The sequence below is a fragment of the Gekko japonicus genome, unplaced genomic scaffold (assembly GCF_001447785.1).
Source record: "Gekko japonicus isolate JY-2015 unplaced genomic scaffold, Gekko_japonicus_V1.1 scaffold92, whole genome shotgun sequence".
Taxonomy (NCBI): Eukaryota; Metazoa; Chordata; class Lepidosauria; order Squamata; family Gekkonidae; genus Gekko; species Gekko japonicus.
The window spans coordinates 1,383,297-1,406,734 of record NW_015169780.1 but is presented as its reverse complement, the minus strand read 5'-3'; the positions used below and the strand labels follow the sequence as shown (position 1 = coordinate 1,406,734).

Genomic DNA, 23,438 nt, shown 5'->3' with positions numbered 1-23,438 from the left:
TTCCGATCTTGGACTCTGGCTGCCTTTACAGAAGACCTCTACAGAGGACCGTCCCTACCAAATCTCAAAAAATTAATTAAAATAAAGGCTTGTGAATCATAGAAATGCTTATTAGACACTGTAGCATCTGTGTTGGAAGTTAATCTGACAGCAGGAAGATCAGTATGATCTAGCTGACAGTTCAGTGACATTGTACGGAGGAAACTGATTGCTATCAAACATTGTAAATCAACTGTAAATGTCGCTGATATGTTTACTAAGGGCTTGAATGAAGTACAATTCTTGAACCTTAGGGGGAGACTCAACATGATCCTTCCTACTGCAGCTTAAGGGGGAGTGTTGGAAGTTAATCTGACAGCAGGAAGATCAGTATGATCTAGCTGACAGTTCAGTGACAGCTACCTGTCAGCAGGTGGACAGATAAACTAGTTCTGACCGGTTATGGCTGGCACTGGACAGTGTGCAGTCACCATGACTCAGCTTGTTGCTGATTGGTGCTACTATGTATATAAGTCTGTACAGAAGCCATGTACGTTCTCTTCGGAGGTAACAAGCGTCTGGCGAAGCATTTTGACTGTATATTCTGTGAATAAACCCTTGTATATAGTGTACCACTGGACTGTGCAGTGTGGTTACTATAGAGGGGCAGAACAGCAAAGAACTGGTAAGAGCTGGGAGGCTGGGAAGTCTGCTAAGGTGCTGCCTTGGCTTAGACTGGTCTGTGGACCACTACACACGCTCTGCGCAACAATCTGGGTGCCTATGAGCCAATTTTCAATCCCTCTCTCAGTCGTTGTACTTTGCTCTGTGATTGCAGAGATGGAGTTTAGACTCAAGGGCCAGAGGAAGGTTATACTCCTTCTGTTTTAAAGACCAGAAAAAGATTATACTCCTTCTGTTCATGGAAGTCAGAGACTGAGGACCTGCAGGGATCTTGTTTCTACCCTCCTGCCAGGAAGTTCTCTGATCCAACTGCCAGTTGCTCAGGGATGGTTGAAGTCAAAGGAGGATCCTCTGATTCTGCCACCAGCCAGAGGTCTGTGAGTGGCTAGTTTGCATCAAAGCTACAGTATTTTTTAAAGTGCACAAATGGCTCATGAAAACAATAGACAATATAAGGCCATTGTGGACCCACAGACATAAAAGGGAGCGAAGGCACGGGATGAAACAACCAGACAACAGGTGCTTGGAGAATTTAAAAGGCCACAGATTTACTGAATACAACACAGGAGCATTGGCACAGCATGGAGACGTTTCCTGCATAGTGACCCGCCTACCATCTGATGAACCCCACACCCCCAGCTTGCCTGCTAGGGGGTGTAACTGAAGACTGGCAAACCCCAGGAGCCATGCGGTGGTGAAAGCCCTGCCAACAGTTCCTCAGCTGGGTATGCTGCTGAATTGCTCCACCCGAAGACCCCTTAAGGGAGTCCCCAAATGTGAGATGTGAGCATGCAGGTACCACCTCTCCAACTGAAATGATCTGCCCAATGCCCAAACTTCCCGAGCTGTGACAATAAAATGACAATCATAAAGAGTAACAAGATCCATAACAACCAAAGCACAGGGAGAGTGGGTGGAAAAATACATGAAAAATCAGGGCTGAGTTCCAGGAGTCAGCATTCTTAAATAGGGGCAGGGAAGGGCAGGCAAGGTCCTGAAGACCACCCTCTGCCCTGCCTCCCCTGGCATGAGCCCCCACACACAGGGGGTGTTCTCCCACAGCCCCTGGACTCATCCACTGCTTTGGCCATGCAGCATGAAGAATGCCAACTGCATGGCCGCTGCCTGCTTCTCCCCCCATGCCCAGAGCCCACAAAGGCAGATACGGGGTAAGGCTCAGATGAGTCTTATTTGTTTATGTTTCAGTAGTTGAACCCAACGATATCTACTTTTGAAATACTGTGTGTACAATCAATGCATAAACTAAGTTGCATTCATTAGGAAACTTTGATATGTAAGCATAAAAATTCAAGCAAGCCTTAAAGGACACAATCCAGCCAAGGTTCTGAAAAGTGCCACATTTCATAGCAATAACTACTGACATGCGTAAGTCTCTCCCATCAACATTAAAGGGACTTAATAGTGTTGAAAGTGGAGGGCTGTGCAATGCTCCTTTGCACAGAGCACACCAGTGCTTCAGAGAAGGCAGAAGAGCCAGCCAGGCTAGAAAGATAATTTCCTGTATCCCTTCATCTGCTCTGCTAGGCTACAGTCAAACACACTAAATAATCCACTTTCAATGCACTTTCCAACTGGATTTTGCCAGTTCACACAGTAAAATCTAGTTGTAAAGTGCACTGAAAGTGGATTGAAAGTGAATTATTTAGTGTGTGCGACAACAGCCCTACTGTCTCTTTGTATACTCAGAATGCTGCTCATAGTGGTTCCTTCCTTCCAGTTAATTCCTCATGCTTCTCTCCCTAACTGCTATGAGGGCAAAAGGTGCTTTCTGCACTCTCTCTCCATCCTTGTGTTGACAGGAAGAAGGAGGAGGAGGAGTCTTGGAGCAGCTTACAATCACCTTTCCTTCCTCTCCCCACAACAGACACCATGTGAGGTAGTTGGGGCTGAGAGAGTTTAGAATATTGTGTATAGTTCTGGTCACCACACCTCAAAAAGGATATTATAGCATTACAAAAAGTGCAGAAAAGGGCAACTAGAATGATAAAAGGATTGGAACACTTTCCCTGTGAAGAAAGGTTAAAGCGCTTGGGGCTCTTTAGCTTGGAGAAATGATGACTGGGGGGTGACATGATTGAGGTCTACAAGATTATGCATGGGATAGAGCAGGTAGAGAAAGAAGTACTTTTCTCCCTTTCTCACAATACAAGAACTCAATGAAATTGCTGAGCAGTTGGGTTAGAACAGATAAAAGGAAGTACTTCTTCACCCAAAGAGTGACTAACACATGGAATTCACTGCCACAGGAGGTGGTGGCAGCTACAAGCATGTTCAAGAGGCTTCAAGAGGGAATTAGATAAACATATGGAGCAGAAGTCCATCAGTGGCTATTAGCCACAAGGTATAGATAGGAACTCTTGGTCTGGGGCAAGTGATGCACTGTATTCTTGGTGCTTGGGGGGGGCAACAGTGGGAGGGCTTCTAGTGTCCTGGCCCCACTGCTGGACCTCCTGATGGCACCTGGTATTTTTGGACACTGTGTGACAGAGTGTTGGACTGGATGGGCCATTGGCCTGATCCAACATTGGCTTCTCTTATGTTTTTGGCTGATTTCGCACTAGAGCTACCTCGCTGTTGCACCACCGTTTGCCCCAGTTCTATTGGTCAATTTCACACCCGAAGCTGTGCGGCTGATTTTGACCTGCGGCTTCACCCGATTTCCCCCGCAGTTTCCTGATCCTGTTTTTTGAGGATCAACAAAACTGTGGAGGAAATTGGGCAAAGGACACAATCCAGCCAAGGTTCTGAAAAGTGCCACATTTCATAACAATAACTATTGTCAAAATAAGCTGTGCGGCTTCGGGTGTGAAATTGACCAATAGAACCGGGGCGAACAGCAGCGCAACAGCGAGGCAGCTCTAGTGCGAAATCAGCCCTTATGTTCTCTAAGAGAGCTGTGACTGACCCAAGGTTACCCAGCTGGCTTCATGTGGAGGAGTAGCGAATCAAACCTGGTTCTCCTCCTTAGAGTCCTGCTGCCCTTAAGCACTACACCAAACTGGCTCTAGACAGAATGCCTATCCTGCTTTTCCTATCAAAACATAGAATATCTTTACAATAAAGGACTTATATTTCTTTTTAAAGCTAGAAGACACATGTGAACTTTATTCTGTAAGCAGCATCCCCCTTCCACAGAGAAAACCACACTTTATTGCTAACAAATAGTGCCCTATATTCCTAAAGAAAAGAGTATACCCAGAGAACTCCAGGAAATTGCAAATGATTTTTAAATTTATACTATCAGAGTACCCTGTCAGAGGTGATATTGATAATGATTGCTGTTCATTTTGGGCATTTACACTTTTCTCCTTCTCCAGGGAGCCCAAAGCAGCTGGCATATAGATGCTGGACAGTCTTCCATCAAGGCAGTTTATAGGGCTAAATCTGGATATGATGATAACTATGCAGATTATTTTTGACAAATGCTGTAAATAGCATTGGGCATAAACTTTCAGTTACCTTCACACTCATGCTTCACAAGGAAGGTCCCAGCTCGCCAAGGCTTCTGATTAAATCCAGGGCAGCACCGATCACAGCTTTCTCCACATGTGTTGTGTTCACATGCACATGATGATCTCTAGATTAAGTGTAATAGAAAGTTAAAAAACTAGCACAGCTTACAAATGCAAATTGTTTATCTGTCCATCCATCTACCCAACATACACATGTACTCATAAGTGTGTAAAAACAAAATCACAGATAGTGCCCATGTACACAGATGGATTAGATAGGTCTTTGTAAAAAGAATAAGTCTCTCAACTTAAATCGGGCCAATTAAAGGATACAGGACATGGAGGTGTGAAGTAAGGGGGTGTGAAGCCTCTTCTTGTCTATCCTATGGCAGCCTCAGTTTCAATGGTTGTGTGGTCACAGTTTGAGCAAACAGAATATAATCCACCAATCCCATGTTGTTCTCAATTGGAAAGTTTACCACTTGGGCATAGAGAAAGACTGGACTGAGCTGAAACAGCAGCCATACCATACAGGTCATACTTGAATGTACATACGTTGTGTGCAGAGCTGAAGCACTATGCTTCAGATCAAAAGGAAATAATACTTTACACAGATGTGAAATTTGTGAAGGCCACAGGAATACACTGCTTTAAAAGTGGATTATATAGATTCATAGTGGGTAAATCTATCAGTGGCTACTAGCCATGGTGACTGAGGGGAACCTCCACATTCAGAGATACACAACTCTGATTCCCAGAGCCGGGAGGCAACTTTAGGGGAAGGCCTCAGCCTCTATGCCCTCCTGTTGGCTTTCCAGAGAAACTGGTTGGTCACTGTGTGAGACAGGATGCTGGACTAGATGGTCTGATCCAGCAAGGCTCTTCTTATTTTCTTATCAACACCAGGCCATATGCCGCTGCCAACAGAGAGAATGCACAATTTTTCACACATAACCTGATACGGAATGTAAGATAATACTCGTGTCACTGCATTGCTTTATGAAAGCTGCTTGGCTGGAACTTTCAGTAGTTTGATACTGTGGATTACACCATTTTTTTTTAAAAAAAATGAATGACATCTAGTTGGGATGTATGGAACTGGTGTTCCAGTAATTTCACTCCTATCTAGATAACTTTTTTAAAAAAGGTTCAATCTAGCAGTATATTTCCACTAACTTTTTCCCCCCTGAATCCCTCGTTTTGCAGATTCACCACTCATGTTGTTTCTGGAGGTTCTCTCCCCCCAACAGCAGCATCTTGAGGAGCTCTTTGGCCTGCAGCAAGGTGGGGGATATGAGAAAGTCTCATTCTACTAATGGAAATGTCTTCTAATTGATCCAACCATAAAAGTGATCACTGGTGGTGCCAGCTTATTGTCTTTAGAGTTGTGCTTCAGAGTACCACAGAGCTGTTAATACCAATGATATTTAATATTTAGATAAAGCCACTGCTAATCCAGAGACAGTACAGAGTTTGGGGCCTGGGTGTCCTCAGCATGTGGATGACACTAAAATCTGTCCAGGAAGAAGTGCAGAATGTAAATTTAATAAATTACCGAACAGGCTGAAGCTGAATCTAAAGATGGAGGTATTAATTTCCCATAATAAAGAGCTTTTAAAATTGTATATGTTTATTGTTTCTGTTACTGGGAATGATTTATAAAAACAATGAAACTGTTAGGTACTTGACTATGCATCTTAAAAGCTAATTAAGTCATTGACTCCTCAAGGAAAACAAAATACATTCCAAGTAAACTCCCAATTCTCCAGACTTGCCCAGCTTGTCACTCAGTTCCAGCTACCTGCATAGAAAGTGTCACACTAACAGGCATAAAATATTTGCAGACAGCTGTTAAATGGATAGCATTTGTTTGTATAAGGTACATATTGATAAATATAATGAAAGGCTTACTGATGGTGTTCAAATTGTATAAATAAATACATTTTCCAAGCATATGTCATACCTCCACGGTTTAGAAAATGAATGAGAAATAAAGAGGAAATCTTTTGCTGCTAGTATATTGACAGATTTTAAGTTCTATTGTTCTTTTCTAATATTATTTTACCCAAGTACTGGATAAGGGAATTTGTGTTTACAAGGCTTAATCCGGACAATTCAACTATTGCAACCCCATTTATCTCAGTAAGAAAGTTAAGTATGTTTGTGTTCTCTCCAACTGAAATCAATGGGTCTTTGATTTCAGCTGGATCACACACAGTACTGCTGTAGTGTTTCTCTGGTTAGAATGGCACAAAAATGGGATGTGTGTAACAGCTCTTTTTCAGTTGTAGATAATGCAGACAATGGGGAAAATGTTTTAAAATAACATGTCATCCTAAATAAAAAAGCAGGTTATGATTCACCATGACCACTTCAACAAGTACACTGAAGGGTGTACTATTTGGGCTGCACAGCCATGCTCTCCCCTCCCCCCTCCCCACAGTGTCAAATCTAATTACTCTATGATGGCTTCCAGTTTGTGTCTAAAATCAAGCAGATATTTTAGACATTATGGTAAAACTTACAGTTTTCCTACCTAGAAGTATAAGCCACAAGCATTTGTTCAATATGCTCTACTTAAGTAAGTGTCAATGTATTTTTTAAATCTGCTTTGCAGATTTCTCAATTTTCGTTGAATATTCAGAAACCAGAAATGTGAGGCAGAGAAATTTCCAGTGCTTTACATAAAGTAAACGACAATGAATGGATGCCATTGCCAATGGGAAAGCTTGGCAATTTCAGACTTGTAATGGTTTTTCAAGTGATTATTCCTAAGAGTGGTGCAAGAAAGTACATGTATGTTTTGTTGATTTGAAAATGGGGAAAGAGGGATTAAACCTTAAATGTATATAATACTCCAAATTTAAAAAAAATGAAGTTATGAATACACTTGGCTGCAGGTCAAATCAAAACTGAAGCTAAAATTCTTATTTATATGTGGGTGGAAGGGATATTGTAATCATCAGCTGCGTAAGAACCTAACCAGTAAAGCAAGTGATGCTATGGAGACTAATATTGAAACTAAGCTGATCCAATGTCTTCTTGAAATAGGACTCAAGAATTCTCCTGAAAGATATGAAATAGGATTCAAGAATTATCTTGAAAGAGACGAATAGACTACTAGAACCATCACATACAGTTCTTTTGGAATGCTGAAATTACTTTGTCAACAGCTGTCAGTACCTTTATATCATCTTTGTTTTTTACAAGCATTATTCCAATTAAAATAATTTCTACATAAAACTTTGAATTTGTTTTAATATAATATTTAAAACACACTTGGTTTATCTCCCTCTCAATCAAATATTTCTGTTCAAGTATTTGTTGCTCTAGGGACATGAAATTAACAGGAGGTACTTTTTAAATCTGTTTATTCAATATAAGTAAAAATAAACATGCTAAATCAGCTCAGACTTTACTTAGGGAACTGAAAAAAAAATCCAGTCCTACTTTTACTTCCACATTATTGTCTGAAACCCCAACATTTGAGTCTATATTGAAAATACGTAAGGATAGCCATAGTGTATCTTAAATGTAAAGTGACTTACCAGTCAATAAACTAATCTGCCATTTATTGGATTGAACATACTGCTGCAAGTGAAACTCCACTTAGGGACTGTACACCTCCCACTTTCTGCAGAAGCCCCCAGTCCCCCCCCCACCATTCCTGAGGGTGTGGATGATCCAGAAGAATGGTTTAAAATGTAGCATGGGCTGTCAATCATTTCAGCCTCTTGCATGACCAGAAGGGGAAGTGTGTATCCATTGTTAGAAGAAAAGTCTTTTATGTTTGACACATTTTATCTTTCGATGAATGGTATCAATATGGTTGATTTTGTTTATTAACTGGTTATCCTTTTCACACAAAATAGCCTATGACCCACCTTCAAGATTCTCCAAGATTCTTGTAATATGAAAATGTATGGAAAATTAATGAATCAACCAGTACATCAATCAAGGAAGCCATTTCTCCAGAATAAGCAAGAGCTCTCCTCATTCCAAAACCAAAACTCTACTGTTCCATAACATGGAGCTCTTCACATTGAACAATGGCGAAAAATTGTACTGAATATTGTGACTGATTTTAACTGTAAACATTTTGAGCACAGAACTGAATTAAAAGGAAGCCAAAAGAAGGAGGAGGAGGAGACAACAATATACACAGCAAGAATCCCACAAAAATACATTTGCAGTTCCCAATAACTTGGCTAGATCTTGAATTTCAGAATACCATCTACCAGTCAAATATCTGACTATAACAATTATTACTATTACTTTCATTACTAATAATGATAATGATAGTAGCAATACAATCATTAATGAATAAGTCATATTGAACTCAAAGTTCATAGGATTAAACTGGTCAAATCTTTAAAAGAACATTTAAAAAAAGCAAAATATTGTTTCAGAATGGCAGACATAAGATTAGAGTAAATGAAAAGGCCTTTTTTAAAAAAAAGAGCAACATAATGTTTAAAGTGTTTAGGAAAATACATACATTAGTAGCTGGATTCAGTGGGCATGCCCTTGCATGGCCATAACAGATGCACATTCCACCAACGGAGATATCTTTAATAGAATAATAATACTGCCAATAGAAACATAAATAAGTAAGTAAATAAACAGATAGACAACTGTAATTTTAACTATTTTGCAAAATGCAATTGTAATCCATTTTATAATTTAAGCAGTTTTGTGATAATAAATAGGAAAATATGAGTATTAATGTTTAATTTCATATGCACCTCTTCCATCATACTAATACCAGGTAAAAAAATATTGAATTACACTGTAAATAGAGGAGCTTTCTTGAGGAGGTTCTTTTGCATATGGATTGGCTGTTGGAATTCTAATCCTATCTGTAGTGGCTGAACATAGCCTAACTCAAACAGGACACAGTATCTTATTCCAAGACACTGAAAGGCTAGACAACACATCCAATCACCATGTCATATTACACAGGGAAACCATTGAAATTCATAAACATAAACACAATTTCAACAGGAACGAAGAGTTTAAAAATAAATAGGGTAGGGTTTCCTGTCCTGAAAAACAAAAAATGCTCTACATCTTACAATAGCACTACAGATAAGATTAGAATTTCAACAGCCAGTCCATATGCAAAAGAACCTCCTCAGGAAAGCTCCTTCATTAGCATGTCACACCCTGGGGAACGCCTACAAGATAATGACTCAGCCCTACCCCACCTTCCTGAGTAGATATAAATTACCTGCCTACCATTTTTCTTCTCATCTTGACACAGAGAGTACTCCATCTTTCTGTGTTATACCGCTGAAGATGCCAGGCACAGCTGCTGGCTAAACGTCAGGTCCTACAATGCCAAGACCACGGCCAGACAACCCAGAAAATCTACAACTAATGAACTGTGGCTGTGAAAGCCTTCCCTTTGTCAAATACTCCCTTTGTCAAATATGAAGAAGGGAGCTTTGACACCTGAAATCTTATATCCCCAAAATTCTGCTGGTCTCTAAGGTGCTACTGGTCTTGAATGTAGGTGTTCTACTGCAGATCAACATTGCTGCCCTCTGAAGCCAAGCATAACAGAGGTGCTGATGAACTTCATAGCTCTTTCTTTTGGAGAATGATCTTAAACTACATGGAAAGCCTGGATTCAAAGTGAGGTGAACCTCACAACTGTAAAGCACTGAATGCCTGATAAATTATTTCAGGCATTCTGGAATTTATATTCCCAGAATGCACTAGGTGCCTCTTTTTATTCTTCCTGCTACTCCTCCATCTTGTCTTCTGGGTATTGTAAGACATTCCAGGAACTGTAGTTCCCAGAACACCTAAGTTCAGTTATCAACAAGTGAGAACCTCCAACGACTTGTAGGAGGCATCTAATTTCCCATTCCTCCACTATTTCCTCTTTCCCTTCTCTGAAAGCTCCCATAGCCTCTTTTCCTGCTTCCTTCTCTCCTTCCCACCCAACAGCCAACCTACATTTATTTCTGCCTGTCTTCCATCATCTTCCCTTCCCCTACCTCATTCTCTCCTTCTCAGCCATCTACCCACCCACCTTTTATCTGCCTTGCATCTTCAGCTATATTTATGATTTAGTTCATTTATACCCACTTGTCTCTACAGCAGCAACAAAAGCAACTTACATTATTTTCCTCTCCCTAACCCTAATCCTCACAACAGTGCTGTGAGGTAAAGAAAGGGGCATGGATGATCTGTTTTTAAATAAGAACAGAGCATGCTGGTGAGAGGATCTAATGTCAGTGCCCTGCAGCTTACTTCACTATTCTCAGGTGCTTGAAGCATTTGTTTCTCAGTCATGTTTACTTCCAATACTGGAGTAGGAGTACAATAAAAATGTTTTAATTACTATAGTGCACAAGTAAGGCAAAGGAACAGGCATGATTTACTATCACCTCCCAGCCCATGCAGATGTGAATGGATGGACTCATACATGAAGGAAACCCTTCCCCCCCAGTATACATTATTTGTCTCCACTACTTGCTCTCTTGTATTGTCAAGTCTGTATTTGCCTGCTGTGTAAATGAGAATTTTACTTGCCTACAAAACAGGAATGGTTTTTCTACTCTCTGCCTGATATTTGGCAGGGAGAGGAATATAATCCTTAACATTTCATTTTAATTGGATGCATAAAAAATGTGCAGCCAGAAATGTTTCCTGTTGAGACCAATGGAACAAACAAGAACCTTCTATAACTGTAATAATAAAAAAATAATTAAACATTTCAAACTAAAACAAATTGAAAAACAAATACGAAAAAATGCAAAACATCCCTTAGAACTAAGCAAGGCTATATTCCTGCATTCAATGCTGCTGTCCAAAGAAACTTTTACATGCTCATTTGGAAACCTTGCAGATTGTTGGATATTTCTCTGTGATTCTCAGCTGGTTTATTTATTTAGAGAATTTACATCCCATATTTATATCATTCATATGACAGCATCAGCATACCCTGAAGAGGGGCAGCTGCCAGGGCTCAGGGCTACTGGCGGGGCCCACTGTCACAGCCCCCCCCATTCACCTCCTCTGTCCCTGCCCATTTGCTTGGCTTGCAAGCACTCCTCCACACATGCTGCCAGCTTCCCAGAATTGATAGGGAAGTGCATGCAGGTAATGCACAGTGGCAGTTCTGTCTGATGGCCATAGCAGTTGCACACACTAGCCAGTGCTGTTGGGGAAAGGGCATGAAAGTGATGCAGGTACTGACTGAAGGTGGTGAGATGGCTTGTGAGAAGGGGAAGGATTCATAGTCAAGTGGGAACACACACAGGTGGATGAGTGGAAAGGGGGCATGAAGGGGGGGCTGTTGGTAGGTATAATGGGGTTCTGTGTACTGTCTGCCCAGGCCCTTCCAAAATCTGGAACCAGCACTGCACTTAAGGCAATTTGATGAGCAAATTGTATTTAAAACTAAGAAATGGCTTTCTCCTTTACCATAAGAACTGCAATAGTGAAAACTGCACAAGAAGTCCCAGCAGAATTCATGTTTTTTTAAAAAATCTACTTATTTTATGATTTTTAAATCAAATGTGCTTAAAGTAGTTATAAAAGTGCCTGTAATGCAATCATTATACATATGTCCCTTTATTAAGCAGAGACAAAAAATGTCACAAAAAGAAGTTGTTGGAGTTATGTGTAACTGCAGCCAACATTTTTGGGTTTTTTCCTTACAATTTCTGGCAACATTTAAAAGCACACATATACCACAGTGAAGACAATAGATAATTTGAAGTTAGTGGGTTTACACTGTATGAAATGTTCATGGCAGTGAGATATAGGGAAGGTTAAATGAAGCAACACATATAAGGAAAAGCATCATGAGAACGATGAGAAATTTTCTAATTGCAATCCTTGAGATATCATATGAATCAACATTCTGCAGCTCTTAACTACCAAGTGAGACCTTACTTTCCCCATATTCTACAAAACAGAACAAATGAGTGAGCAGAGTCAAGAATAGTTTCAATACTATAGGATGACGAGAGTCACCTGTGCCATGTGAACAAACGATAGTTTATTTGGACTCTGTGAATTCACCTGGAATAACTACCATTTTCTGATTGCATATTCATAATCACCAAAATGAGTTAAATCCCAAAAAATGGGCACAGAAATGCTTGAAAAGTCCACTTTTCATCATGCTTTAAACTAGTGATAACTAGTCTGTTCCGAACTGCTAATCCTAGTCTGCTCATTCTGCCTATAAACAAGGAGTTTTGCTCTAGTGATCTTCAACTGAATTCTGCAGAACTTTGAAGAATCTGAGAGAGAGAGAGTTTCTCCCTGTTTTCACACCATCCATTGACACCATAAACACTAGGCAGAGGGAAGTAGTTCCACAATCCTGGGAAATTCTGGGAAATGAGTGCCCATGTTTTAAAACACAAAATAACAACAACAAAATGACAGAGGCTCCTTCAAACCCATCTCCTTTCTGTGCCAAACAATGAAAAATTAGACAAAATAAACTAAAATGAAACTATTCTATGGTGCTCTCTAATGCAGGTAAAGCAAAATATTTGATAGGATATAAACACCTACTTTTAGATTTCTGTACCATTGAAATATTTGACCTTTCTCGTTTTAACAGCCAGACCCCCCTCCCTGGCACATGAAATATAACAAACTGTGCTCGAAATGTCCCTCTGTTTTTAAAGCAGTGCCATATGAGACAAGAAGAAGAAGAAGAAGAAGAGGAAGAAAAGTCTCACATTCTTGGAATCAAACCCGGTTCTCCCAGATTAGAGTCTGCACACTTAACCACTGCACCAAACTGGCTCTCAAGAGGAAGTGGGGGAAATAAGCAAAAAGTCTCACATTCTTGTTTGAAGCCCAGCCATTATCAGCCATAGCATTAAGAGGAACTGCAAACAGACAATCTATCAACTTTGCTGGATCTTACCCTCCTTGTAACTATTGGGTCGATTTCTTTGGGATCTCTGTATGCAAGCATCATTAAATCAGCATTCAGCGTCCTTATCCTCTGAAATCTCATACGAATATAGTGAGCAGAGGTAAATTCTAACAGTGCTGGAGAAGGGTCATCTGCACTTGGCCGTCCATTGATCAAAGACGTGTGAATCTACAATACACAGTAAAATTGAAGGGATCAGATTATATGAATATTCTCAATACTTTTATAACTACCAGGACTGCCATGCAGGTCATCAACAGTGGCACAGACAACAGATATTCTCCCAAAAGATTGCTTTTCTGTCTTTTTCCTCTTCACACTCACCATTCTAACATTCTTCTGTGTAAATTAGGCATTCTGATGATTGTGGTGGTTGACCAGCTGTTCGAACAAAAAGGTAAAAATTCCAGAGATCTTGCTGCATAAATATAGGAGTATGGAGAATAGCAGGTAACAAGTATCACCCTGAAATCCTATAATCCAGAGTCCAGACTAGTATAGTAGGAGGACTCCATCTTAGTATTAGTCAGGTAGTCAAGGAACTTTCATCAACTTATCATGTATATAAAACAAAATAAAATGCTGTCTCACAATGAGGTAACAAGGAAAATATGTAACCCTTCTGCCTAAAAGCTTTTTTTATTACTCCATGAAATCACCCTAAATCCATAAAGAGTAACCAGGGCTTGCATGCAATTAAAAGAAATTCCTGCACATTTATTGAATATCCAAAATAATAGTGAACTGTCAGGACAAAATTTATGCAGCCTCTTTAGGAACCTGCCTGAGGCAGCTTACAAACAAATAAGCATTAAAAGATATTAATTAAAATTCAGCATTAAAAACCCAGCCAAGTATAAAAACATAGACCATAAAAACAGACCAGTGACAGCTTAAATGAATAGGTCTACGTAGAAAACATATTTAATTAGATAGGAGAAATATTTATTTCAGGATACAAGTAAATCCAATCACTACTTGCAAGAAAACATGAATGAGAAAAATACAAAAGAACTTTTTGACTTCTGGATGACTTTGAATGAAGCCATTCAGTTCTAAATAGACTTTCATTTCTCACCACTGGTGGGCAGTTCCCCCCCCCCTTTGTGCTATTGCACTTTTTTACATGTTATTTTGAAGGGCTGCCTTTTCCTTTATCTTGATGCTCAGAATGAGCATGATGTCATGTGGACATGACCTTTAATGGAGGGACTTCCTGTTTTCCAGATGGGGAAAATTTACTGAATTACAATTTCAGAAAAATCCCAGTACAATATGCGCACACACACACACAAATACACACACACAATTATTGCACAGTGTTGCAATATATCATGTGTGTTTTCTTAAACCTCTGCTGGTTCCAGCATGCATAATTATCATTGAAAGCTTCAGCCTGATATAATGCTTTGTTTTAGCTTCAACAGTAAGAGAGAAAATGGAAAAAAATTGAATGACAAATATACTTCAAGGGAATTGAATTTCATATTACACTGTGATTTATTAATAACCACTGCTTTGACAATGAACAATCTCTTTAAATATCTTACAGAAGACAATGCCTTTGACAAATTACTTTTCATCCAAAAATGACAAATACAAGAATTGCACTGCTGTAGGAAATAAAAGGATATATGAAAGAAGCAATTTTAAGTTTCAGGTGAAAGTGGATAAAGGAAGTGATGTATTGAAAAAGGAGAAGTTTTGTTTAACAAGGGTGAGGTGTAGTTGTCCAGCATATAAGAGTATTTGCTAAACAATTCATTAAGTTGACATTTGCTTATATTCCTATGGGAACTGAGTTAGTTGAAGTAGAATATGACATGAAAAGCTCTTGACATTTTACTGCATTTTAAGTAGTTCAGCTTTACACTCATTAACAATCAATGAAGCATAATGTAATAATTTGTTAAATAATTAATGATGAATGTGTTAAGAAAGGAATCTTTATTAGGAATTCTAAATGCTATATAGGGTATTGTATATTGTATATATATTATACATAGCTGCAAACTCATAAATATGCTAGGTGGCATTCCAGAATGCACAAGGTGACTTCAGGATACAGCACCCTCATTTTGCAAGTTACCTCATAAGTGGCAGGGTTGTTGGGTGTTTTTTTTTTAAAGAGTCACCTGATGTTTCTCTTATGTGTATATAACTGATCCCTGATGTGGGTTTCCAGTTCCAATGAGTGGACAGAGAGGGCATCTCTCACTGTAGTTCAGGTGCAATGTCAAGACTGTAATTTGATACTATTCATATGTTTCTGCAAGCAATAGAATTATGCTGTTACAATGCACTTGTTTTTTTATTCTTCATCGTTTCCTTTCTATTGGTACATATTCTATTCTAGGGGCGTAGCCAGGAATTCCTGGATGGTGTGGCAGGGCTGGGGCACTGGGGCACAGGAGTGGTGGCAGGCTGCCTTGACCACTCACCTCCACCCAGGGCTGCAGCCACAGGGGAGCGTGTGTGGCTAGCTGGAAGGCAGGGAAGTGCCTCTCCTCCCTCCCTGCCTCCAGCCCGCCAGCTGCTCTTTGGAAATGCAGCTCCAGCTCTGTGCCTCTTCTCCCTCTTCCTGATGCACGCCTCTCGTTCCTCCCTGCCTCCAGCCCACTGGCTGCCCTTTAGACAGCATGCCCGGCCTTGCAGGCAGCCATTCCCAGCATGACACAGAGGATGAGCAGGCGGGCGGCAGGGGATGGGTGTGGCAGGCAGGCACTGGAGAGGCTGGTGGCAGTGGGGAGTAGCTAATAAGTGAGGGGGTGTTGCCCTGAAATGCCTCGATGTAGCTACACACCTGCTCTATTCATGCATATTGGGTTATTCTAGGGCAGGGGTCCCCAACCTTTTTGAACCTGTGTGTATTTTTGAAATTCTGATACAGAGTACTGAGTGCAACAACAAAATCACTGCTACAGGAGGTGGAGCCAACCATAAAATGGCTGCTGCAGGAGATAGCCAACCACAAAATACCAGGCAGTAAGGTTGTAAGTCTTATTTTACCTCTTCAACATTTCAGGAAGAAGCTCTGTTAAACAGGATGCCTTTTAAAATGAACATTTAAAAAAATATTTTCTTGCATACACACAGTAGCACAGTGAAGATTTTTAATCAATATGTTTCAGTTAACACACATAATCCAAAGATAGTACAGCCATATAGATACAAGTTTATACCCAATACAAAATAGGAGGTACATTATAAACATACCTGTAAATAAAATTCTAAAGCATTTCACATTCTTAAGGTAATCTAGAAAAGGCCTGTTTTGCACAGCACCAGTTGTAGAAATTATGTTAGAAATCACAAGGAGTAGGGCTTTTTTCTGTTGTGGTGCCACAGCTTCTCAGGAGGCACACTTAATTCTGATGCTGATAGCCTACTGAAGAAAACTAATGACGTTTATCAAAAGACTTTGGTGTGATATGTTTTTAAATTGCTTGCATTTGGCTTTAATTATGGGCTACCGTTGTGCTTTCTATTATTTTTAACTGGTTTTATGATTTGCAACCTGCAATGGTTCTATTCTTTGAGAAAGGTGGACAAGAAATATACACTGAGCATCAGTGTTCACTGAGCATCGGTAGCTTGAAGGCTGGAGGCGGAATAGACCAGGAGATAGAATATTTGACATTGATATTCCAATGTCTGTGGGTATAACTGATCCCAGGGCAAACCCGACACAGCTAATTACTGTAGAGTTTGTTTGGGATCCCTCAAGGAGGACTTCAGTGTTTATTCAGGTATATTGCATCAGTACAGAGTTCACTATGAGGAAGATATCACAAAAACAACCATTTGATCCTCACAACAACCCTGCGAGGTAGATTTCACTGAGAGTGTGTGGCTGGCCCAAGGTCGCCCAGCAAGCTTCCATGGCAGAGTGAGGATTCGACCAATAAACACAAACTGGGGAAGTCGCTACCAATGCAGAGGAATATATTGAGAAAATACATCAAATAATACTTAATATGCAAAATCCAAAATGGTACCATTCAAAAATGTAAGTCCAAAGATTACAGTATCAGATATGAAGTCCAGAATGGTACAATACAAAAATTCAAGTCCACAAATTTCCAAAGATTAAAGATTTCCAAAGATTTACGAGGAGTCCGGCTTCAACTTTGTTTCAAGGGAAGACTTCATCAGAAGTGATTTAACACCAAGTTGTATGAACTTCTTATTTATCAGGTAAGCAGATTGTTCTTTATGTTGCTATGTGGTTGTTATCTGGGACTAGCCCTTCCCTTACTTTAGACACTTCTTATTAATGGGCACATCTTTGTAAGAGGCATCTTGGAGTTTAAAGCATATAGTAAACAGCCAAATTCTTCAGGATTTCCTCACAACAGATAAGCCAGATCTACAAACGAGGTCCCAAGGAGATACATGTCCTCATCAGCAGTGTTCCCTCTAAGCTTGGTTAGTGTGAGCTAGCTCACAGTTTTTTAGCCTCCGGCTCACACATTTTTGTCTTAGCTCAGGAAGGATGGCTCCAGAACAAACTAATTTATGCAGCAGCCAAATTGCTCACTCACAACTTTAATGCCAGTAGCTCATAAAGTAGAATTTTTGCTCACAAGACTCCACAGCTTAGAGGAAGCATTGCTCATCAGCGACGAGATGATACAGAACTTTCAAGATGATTCATGTTTTGTCTTGGGCACAATGAAAGCTGAAACCAATGACAGTTACTACATCATCTTAAAATACATGGGCGATTTGAACATAACCACCTCTCCTTGTGCATACTCAGCTTCATCATCTGTCTTGGCACCTGGATACCGACAAAATATCACAAAAACAAGTGAGACTCATCTAGTTACCACAGCATATTGCCTCTTGTTAGGTGAACATTTTGTATCGTTGCTGGTAAGCACACCATGGCTTGTTCAGTGTTCAACAACATGGCTACAACTGCCACGCTGAAACTTTGCAATTATGTGTCATTGGTTGCGGAAGAGCTGCCTATCAAGTATGGCTGCAACAGTTTGGGGGGCAGAAATGTTTGTGATGATAATGCTCTGGGCATCCCTGGAAGCAAGCATCCATTCTGAGCCCGTTCGCGGGGAGGGCGGGGTATAAATATCATAAAATAAATAAATAAATAAATTCTGGGAAGGCCATTCATCTCAGCTGTGCAAGCGTTCTGGATGTGGACTTGGTTAGTAGAGCCAAAGGGATTTCCAAGTTTTGGACCAATTTTTTGGATAAAAGACTTGGTTCTTGTTCGGGGGGAAAATTAAACAAACTGTTCTCAAGTGATACACTATTAGAAATGCATTACACATAACTCAAATTGGTACCCTCCCCTATTAAAATTTTGCTATGCCCAGCCCTAAGTGGCCTTTGAAAGAATTTATCATTTTTGAGATACTAAGCTTTCACAGCAAAATGAAAATATTCACCAGTTTAAACAACTTTGAATAGACAGCACTGCATACCCTCCAAGACAAGACAGCATTGCATACCCTCCTTTGTTCAGAAAAGAACACTTTGTGCAACATTGCTAAAGAGCTGGAATTGTGTGTGTGTGTGTGTGTGTGTGTGTCTAAAATGTCTTGGGAATGACTACGCACTGTGGATTTTCTGGCCAAGTATCTAACTTCAGATACCAAAACTGTGAGTAGGAAAAACAAAATGTTTTGTTAAATCCTCCAAGAACTTACCATATGGTGCATAAGTTTAAATAGAAGTGCATGCATGTCTTAAAATACAGAAATCTAAATTTCATTTTTTAAAAAGCTTACAAGTGGGCATCATATTTCATAGCACAGTAGAAGGTTTTTATTCTTACATTACTATAAGTGAACAAGCTAGATTTTTTTGGAAAATTTAGGCATCTTTAATATTTTATGAGATCTGTGAGTCCAATAAAAAAGGCTTAGTTTCTAAATTGTATAAAATGATAATACTTAGTCAACAGGCAGGTTATCATACCAGGAGAAATGGCAGAAAGACTGTAAAATCACTTTAAATGAAGAGATCTGGGGAAAATTATGGGCATCTATAGATTATAAATAATCAGTTTTATCAATAAAGCTTCAGACATTTAAGATTCTTACTAGATGGTATTATACACCTAAAAAGCTTTCTTATCTAAATACTGATATTAGCCCATATTGTTTGAAGCAATGTGGATGTATAGGTTCCTATATCCCCTGTTGGATGGAGTGTGATATAATTTGAAAAATTTGAATATAATTATACAAAAAATAGCTCTAATTACAGGTCATACTCTTGACCTGACACTTGAATCTTTATTTTTAAGTTATAAGATAGACAAAATTTGCCCATATCAACGAAGAGTAACAATCACAATATTACTGAGAATAGCCAAAATGACCATAGCCCATTGCTGGAAAAGTCCAATAGCTCCTCCGCTCTCTTTATGGCATAGGAAATTATGGGAACATTACATAATGGCAAAGATAACTGAACAGTTTGGATTTTAAATCTGTAGAGAAGTATAAATCAGATTTTGAGTCTATTTGGTACCCTATACTGAACTATTTAGAACAACATGGTGAAATTTTTTAAAATATCGGATCTATATAGATTAGTTTCAATTTTTAATTTTTAAAGTATAATAGAAATAATATAAGTATTTGAAATTAGATATTATTTCTTTATAGTTTCTGTTAATTTGTTGTACATAATTTTAACTGTTTGTGATTATTTGTGCAATAAAAAACTTTAAAAAATATTTTATGAAATCTAATTCATTCCCAAATATTAGAATAATCAAAAGTGAAAGCAGTAAGATGTATTTTCAGGGAACCAGTTTTCAGGTTAGTTAAAATACAAGGCACCAGATAATCAAACTTCTTTAGCATGAATAGTTTGGCAAACCATTTCATCATAGAATAGTTTAGGAAACAACCCACATTTCTTTTCTTCTGTTACCCAGTAAACAAGAAGGGTACAAGAAGTGTGTCCCCAACCCTGGCCTTGAAATTATTTGTCTAAAAATGAACAAGTACAGGTTACAGTGAAAGAGTAAGTACAGGAAAGAGTAAAGTTAAGTCCTAAAGTCATAATATCCCTTTTACTGGCTATGAAAAGGGACAAAGGCAGTAAAAGAGGCAAAATTAAATACAATAAAAACAAAGCCATTCCTGGTATGAACAGGAGTTGTATCCAAATGTGCCCACCCACAGCTAATCCAATAGAATCGACTTGTGTTTAGTTTCATGTACAGTGTCCCTTGGTAAGAGGAAAAGAAGTTGCTTTAGACAGAATGGTATGGGGAGGGGGATGAGGGAAAAGGATGGCAGAGAAAGGGGGTATCGGAATAGGATTCATGTCTAGACAGGGAGAATTTTGGATGGTTGAAAGGAGGAGGATAGACAGCTTCAGCAAACAGATGAAAGTGAAGGAAGGTAAGGAAAGATAGAGGTGACCAGGCTAAGCCATGGTGGTAAGGGAAGCGTGAGTGTAGAACAAGTGAGAAGACTGGGCGTTTATTCACTCATGTATTTAAAAAAATGTACACCTGGGTAGCCTATGGAGGGCAGGGTTTGGGCAAGGTTTGGGCAGTGCCTGGCAACCTTCAGGTCCATTGCCTGGCAACCAGCAGGAGGACTGTTGGTAGGGATATGGGAGATAACACTGATAAAGTCTTGTCACTCCACCAGTATCTCCTGACCACTATTGATACAGTAAAGGAACTGGAAGCCCCTTGTCCACCTTCAGGTCATACATTGGACCATTTCCGCTGGCTCTCTCAGGAAGATGTCAAAAAGGTCCTGGCAGCTGTGAGGCCAACCACTTGCCTCCTTGACCCATTTCCATCCTGACTGGTTAAGGCCTGCAGGGATGGTATCCACACACACACACCCCCGGGAGATACCATCAATCTGTCCCTTTCATCTGGGACCTTCCCAATGGGGTTAAAGGAGGCAGTGCTTCGTCCGCTCTTAAAGAAAGCAACTCTGAACCCAATAGTCTTAGCCAACTACCACCCAGTTTCAAATTTATTGTTTCAGGATAAGGTAGTTGAGGGCAGTGTTCCCTCTAAGCTGAGTTAGTGTGAGCTAGCTCACAGTTTTTTAGCCTCTGGCTCACACGTTTTTGTCTTAGCTCAGGAAGGATGACTCCAGAGCAAACGAATTTATGTAGTAGCCAAATTGCTCACTCACAACTTTAATGCCAGTAGCTCATAAAGTGGAATTTTTATTCACAAGACTCCATTGCTTAGAGTGAGCTTTGGTTGAGAAAGTGGTGGCTGAACTGGCTGAACAAGTCCAGGCTTTCTTGGATGATGCATCTATCCTTGACCCCTTCCAGTCTGGTTTCCATCCTGGTCATGGGACAGAGATGGCACTGGTCGCCCTTACAGATGACCTCTGGAGGCACCTGGATCGGGGCGGGGCGGTGCTGCTGTTATTGCTAGATTTGACGGTAGCGTTCAACACAGTCAACTATGATCTTATGATCCACAGCCTCGCCGACCCCGGGGTTCAAGGGACTGCACTTCAGTGGTTTTCCTCCTTTCTCCATGGTTGGGGACAGAGGGTGGTGCTTGGTGAGAGGGTCTCCCTGCAACACCTACCTGAATGTGGTGTGTCGTAGGGAGTGATCCTCTCACCAATGTTGTTTAACATCTACATGTGCCCCCTTGCCCAGTTGGTCCATGGGTTTGGGTTAAGGTGTCATCAATACGCAGACGACACCCAACTCTGTTATTGGATGGCTGCCTAGACTCCGCCCCAGAGATTCTGACTGAGGCACTGGAGACCATGGCTGGTTGGTTGCAGCAGAGCTGGTTGAAATGCAGTCCAATGAAGATGGAGGTCCTGTAACTGGGGGGGAGTTAGGACGGGGATTGGGCTGCCCACCCTGGATGGTGTGCCACTTGCACTGGCCCAGAAGGTGAGGAGCCTGGGGGTGATCCTGGATGCCTCACTTTCTATGGAGTCCCAGGTCACCACAGTTGCCAGATATGCCTTTTTCTATCTCCCACAGATCAGGCAATTGGCCCCTTACCTCTCCCCCCAAGACTTGGCTACAGTGACCCATGCAATGGTCACTTCCAGGCTTGATTACTGTAACTCGCTTTATGCAGCCTTGCTCTTGAGACTGAACCGGAAACTCTAAGTAGTCCATAATGCAGTGGCATGCCTGCTGACAGCATCGCCTGTGCGGGCATGCATTCAGCCGGTATTGTGCCATGTGCACTGGCTACCAATTTAATCCGGGTCCATTTCAAGGTGTTGGTACTAACCTTTAAAGCCTTCTGTGGCCTGGGACCAACATATCTGAAGGACCACCTCTTCCCATATGTGCCTCAAAGAGCCTTGCGCTCACAGGATCAACATTTTCTGGTTATCCATTTAGCTTCATCCAGGGCCAGTGCTTTTTTCTGCCCTGGGCCCCGGCTTGGTGGAATCAGTTCCCACTGGAGATCAGGCACCTGCAAGACCTTTTATCATTCCACAAGGCCTGCAAAAGGGAGCTGTTCCACCAGGCCTTCAGTTGAGGTGGTGGGCATCCACCTCAGTTGGCCTCCCGGCTTTAGTTCCCAACCTGTTGAAAGAGCCCATCTGATTCCACCAATTTATATTGCTACTACCAATTTTATTGTTTATTGTTTTTATGATTTTAACATGATTTTATTGTAATGAGTTTTTGACTTGATTTTTTGTATATTTACTATATATTGCAAAAAAAATCAAATAAATTATCTAAAATTTAACAATTAACAAATGTATTCAAATCAAAGAGAAAATCTTCAAACATAACTCATTCACTGCACTCATTTTTTTAACTTTTAAAAAAAATTCCTGGCTTTGGCTGTGGCACAGTTCTAAATGATATCTAATTCAGTGATTTAACAAAGTCACTATCAGTGCTCAGGAGGGATGAAGCAGTGTGATGTTCTTAAGTCATGTTGAAAGAAAGGACATTCTTCATCCCTTGTTAGACGACAGTAGGAATGTCCTCTGCTATAGTCCGTGAACATTAGTGACAAATAGAACTGTAGTTTCAGCATTTGGGAAACATTCTATCACATTCGATTCTGTGATAACACAGCAAATCCAAACACATTTGCTTTCATCACCTTTAATATCTAAGAAGGAAGTGAATTCAACACATTGCTGAAATCCTTTCGTAAAATCCACTGGGAGATTGTGTATTTCTGATATAAACATATGAAATATCTGCACTGACTGGGAACTTCAAATATAAAGCTTGGCATTTGTCAGGCCACTAAAGGTTTTGTCAACATGACTGTAGGCCTTGATTCTGTTTTCTAATGTACTCTTTCCTCTGTGACTAGTTTCTTCCCTTTGTGACTAGTAATGCTTATGAAGATCATGAACTATTCACCTGGTCTGCTATGTAGCACATAATGGACAATGACAATCTGATTATTT

General features: G+C 40.2%; 1 protein-coding gene across 1 annotated transcript in view; it reads right to left on the bottom strand.

Moving 5' to 3' along the window:
* Window positions 1-23,438, bottom strand: part of LAMA2 (laminin subunit alpha 2) — a 755,002-nt gene that overhangs the window by 477,749 nt on the left and 253,815 nt on the right. The window contains exons 5-7 of the mRNA XM_015416769.1: window positions 13,042-13,221; window positions 8,635-8,724; window positions 4,144-4,261 (exon numbers count right to left, since the gene is read on the bottom strand). Of these exons, the coding sequence (XP_015272255.1) occupies window positions 4,144-4,261; window positions 8,635-8,724; window positions 13,042-13,221 (388 nt within the window). The remainder of the gene's footprint in view (window positions 1-4,143; window positions 4,262-8,634; window positions 8,725-13,041; window positions 13,222-23,438) is intronic.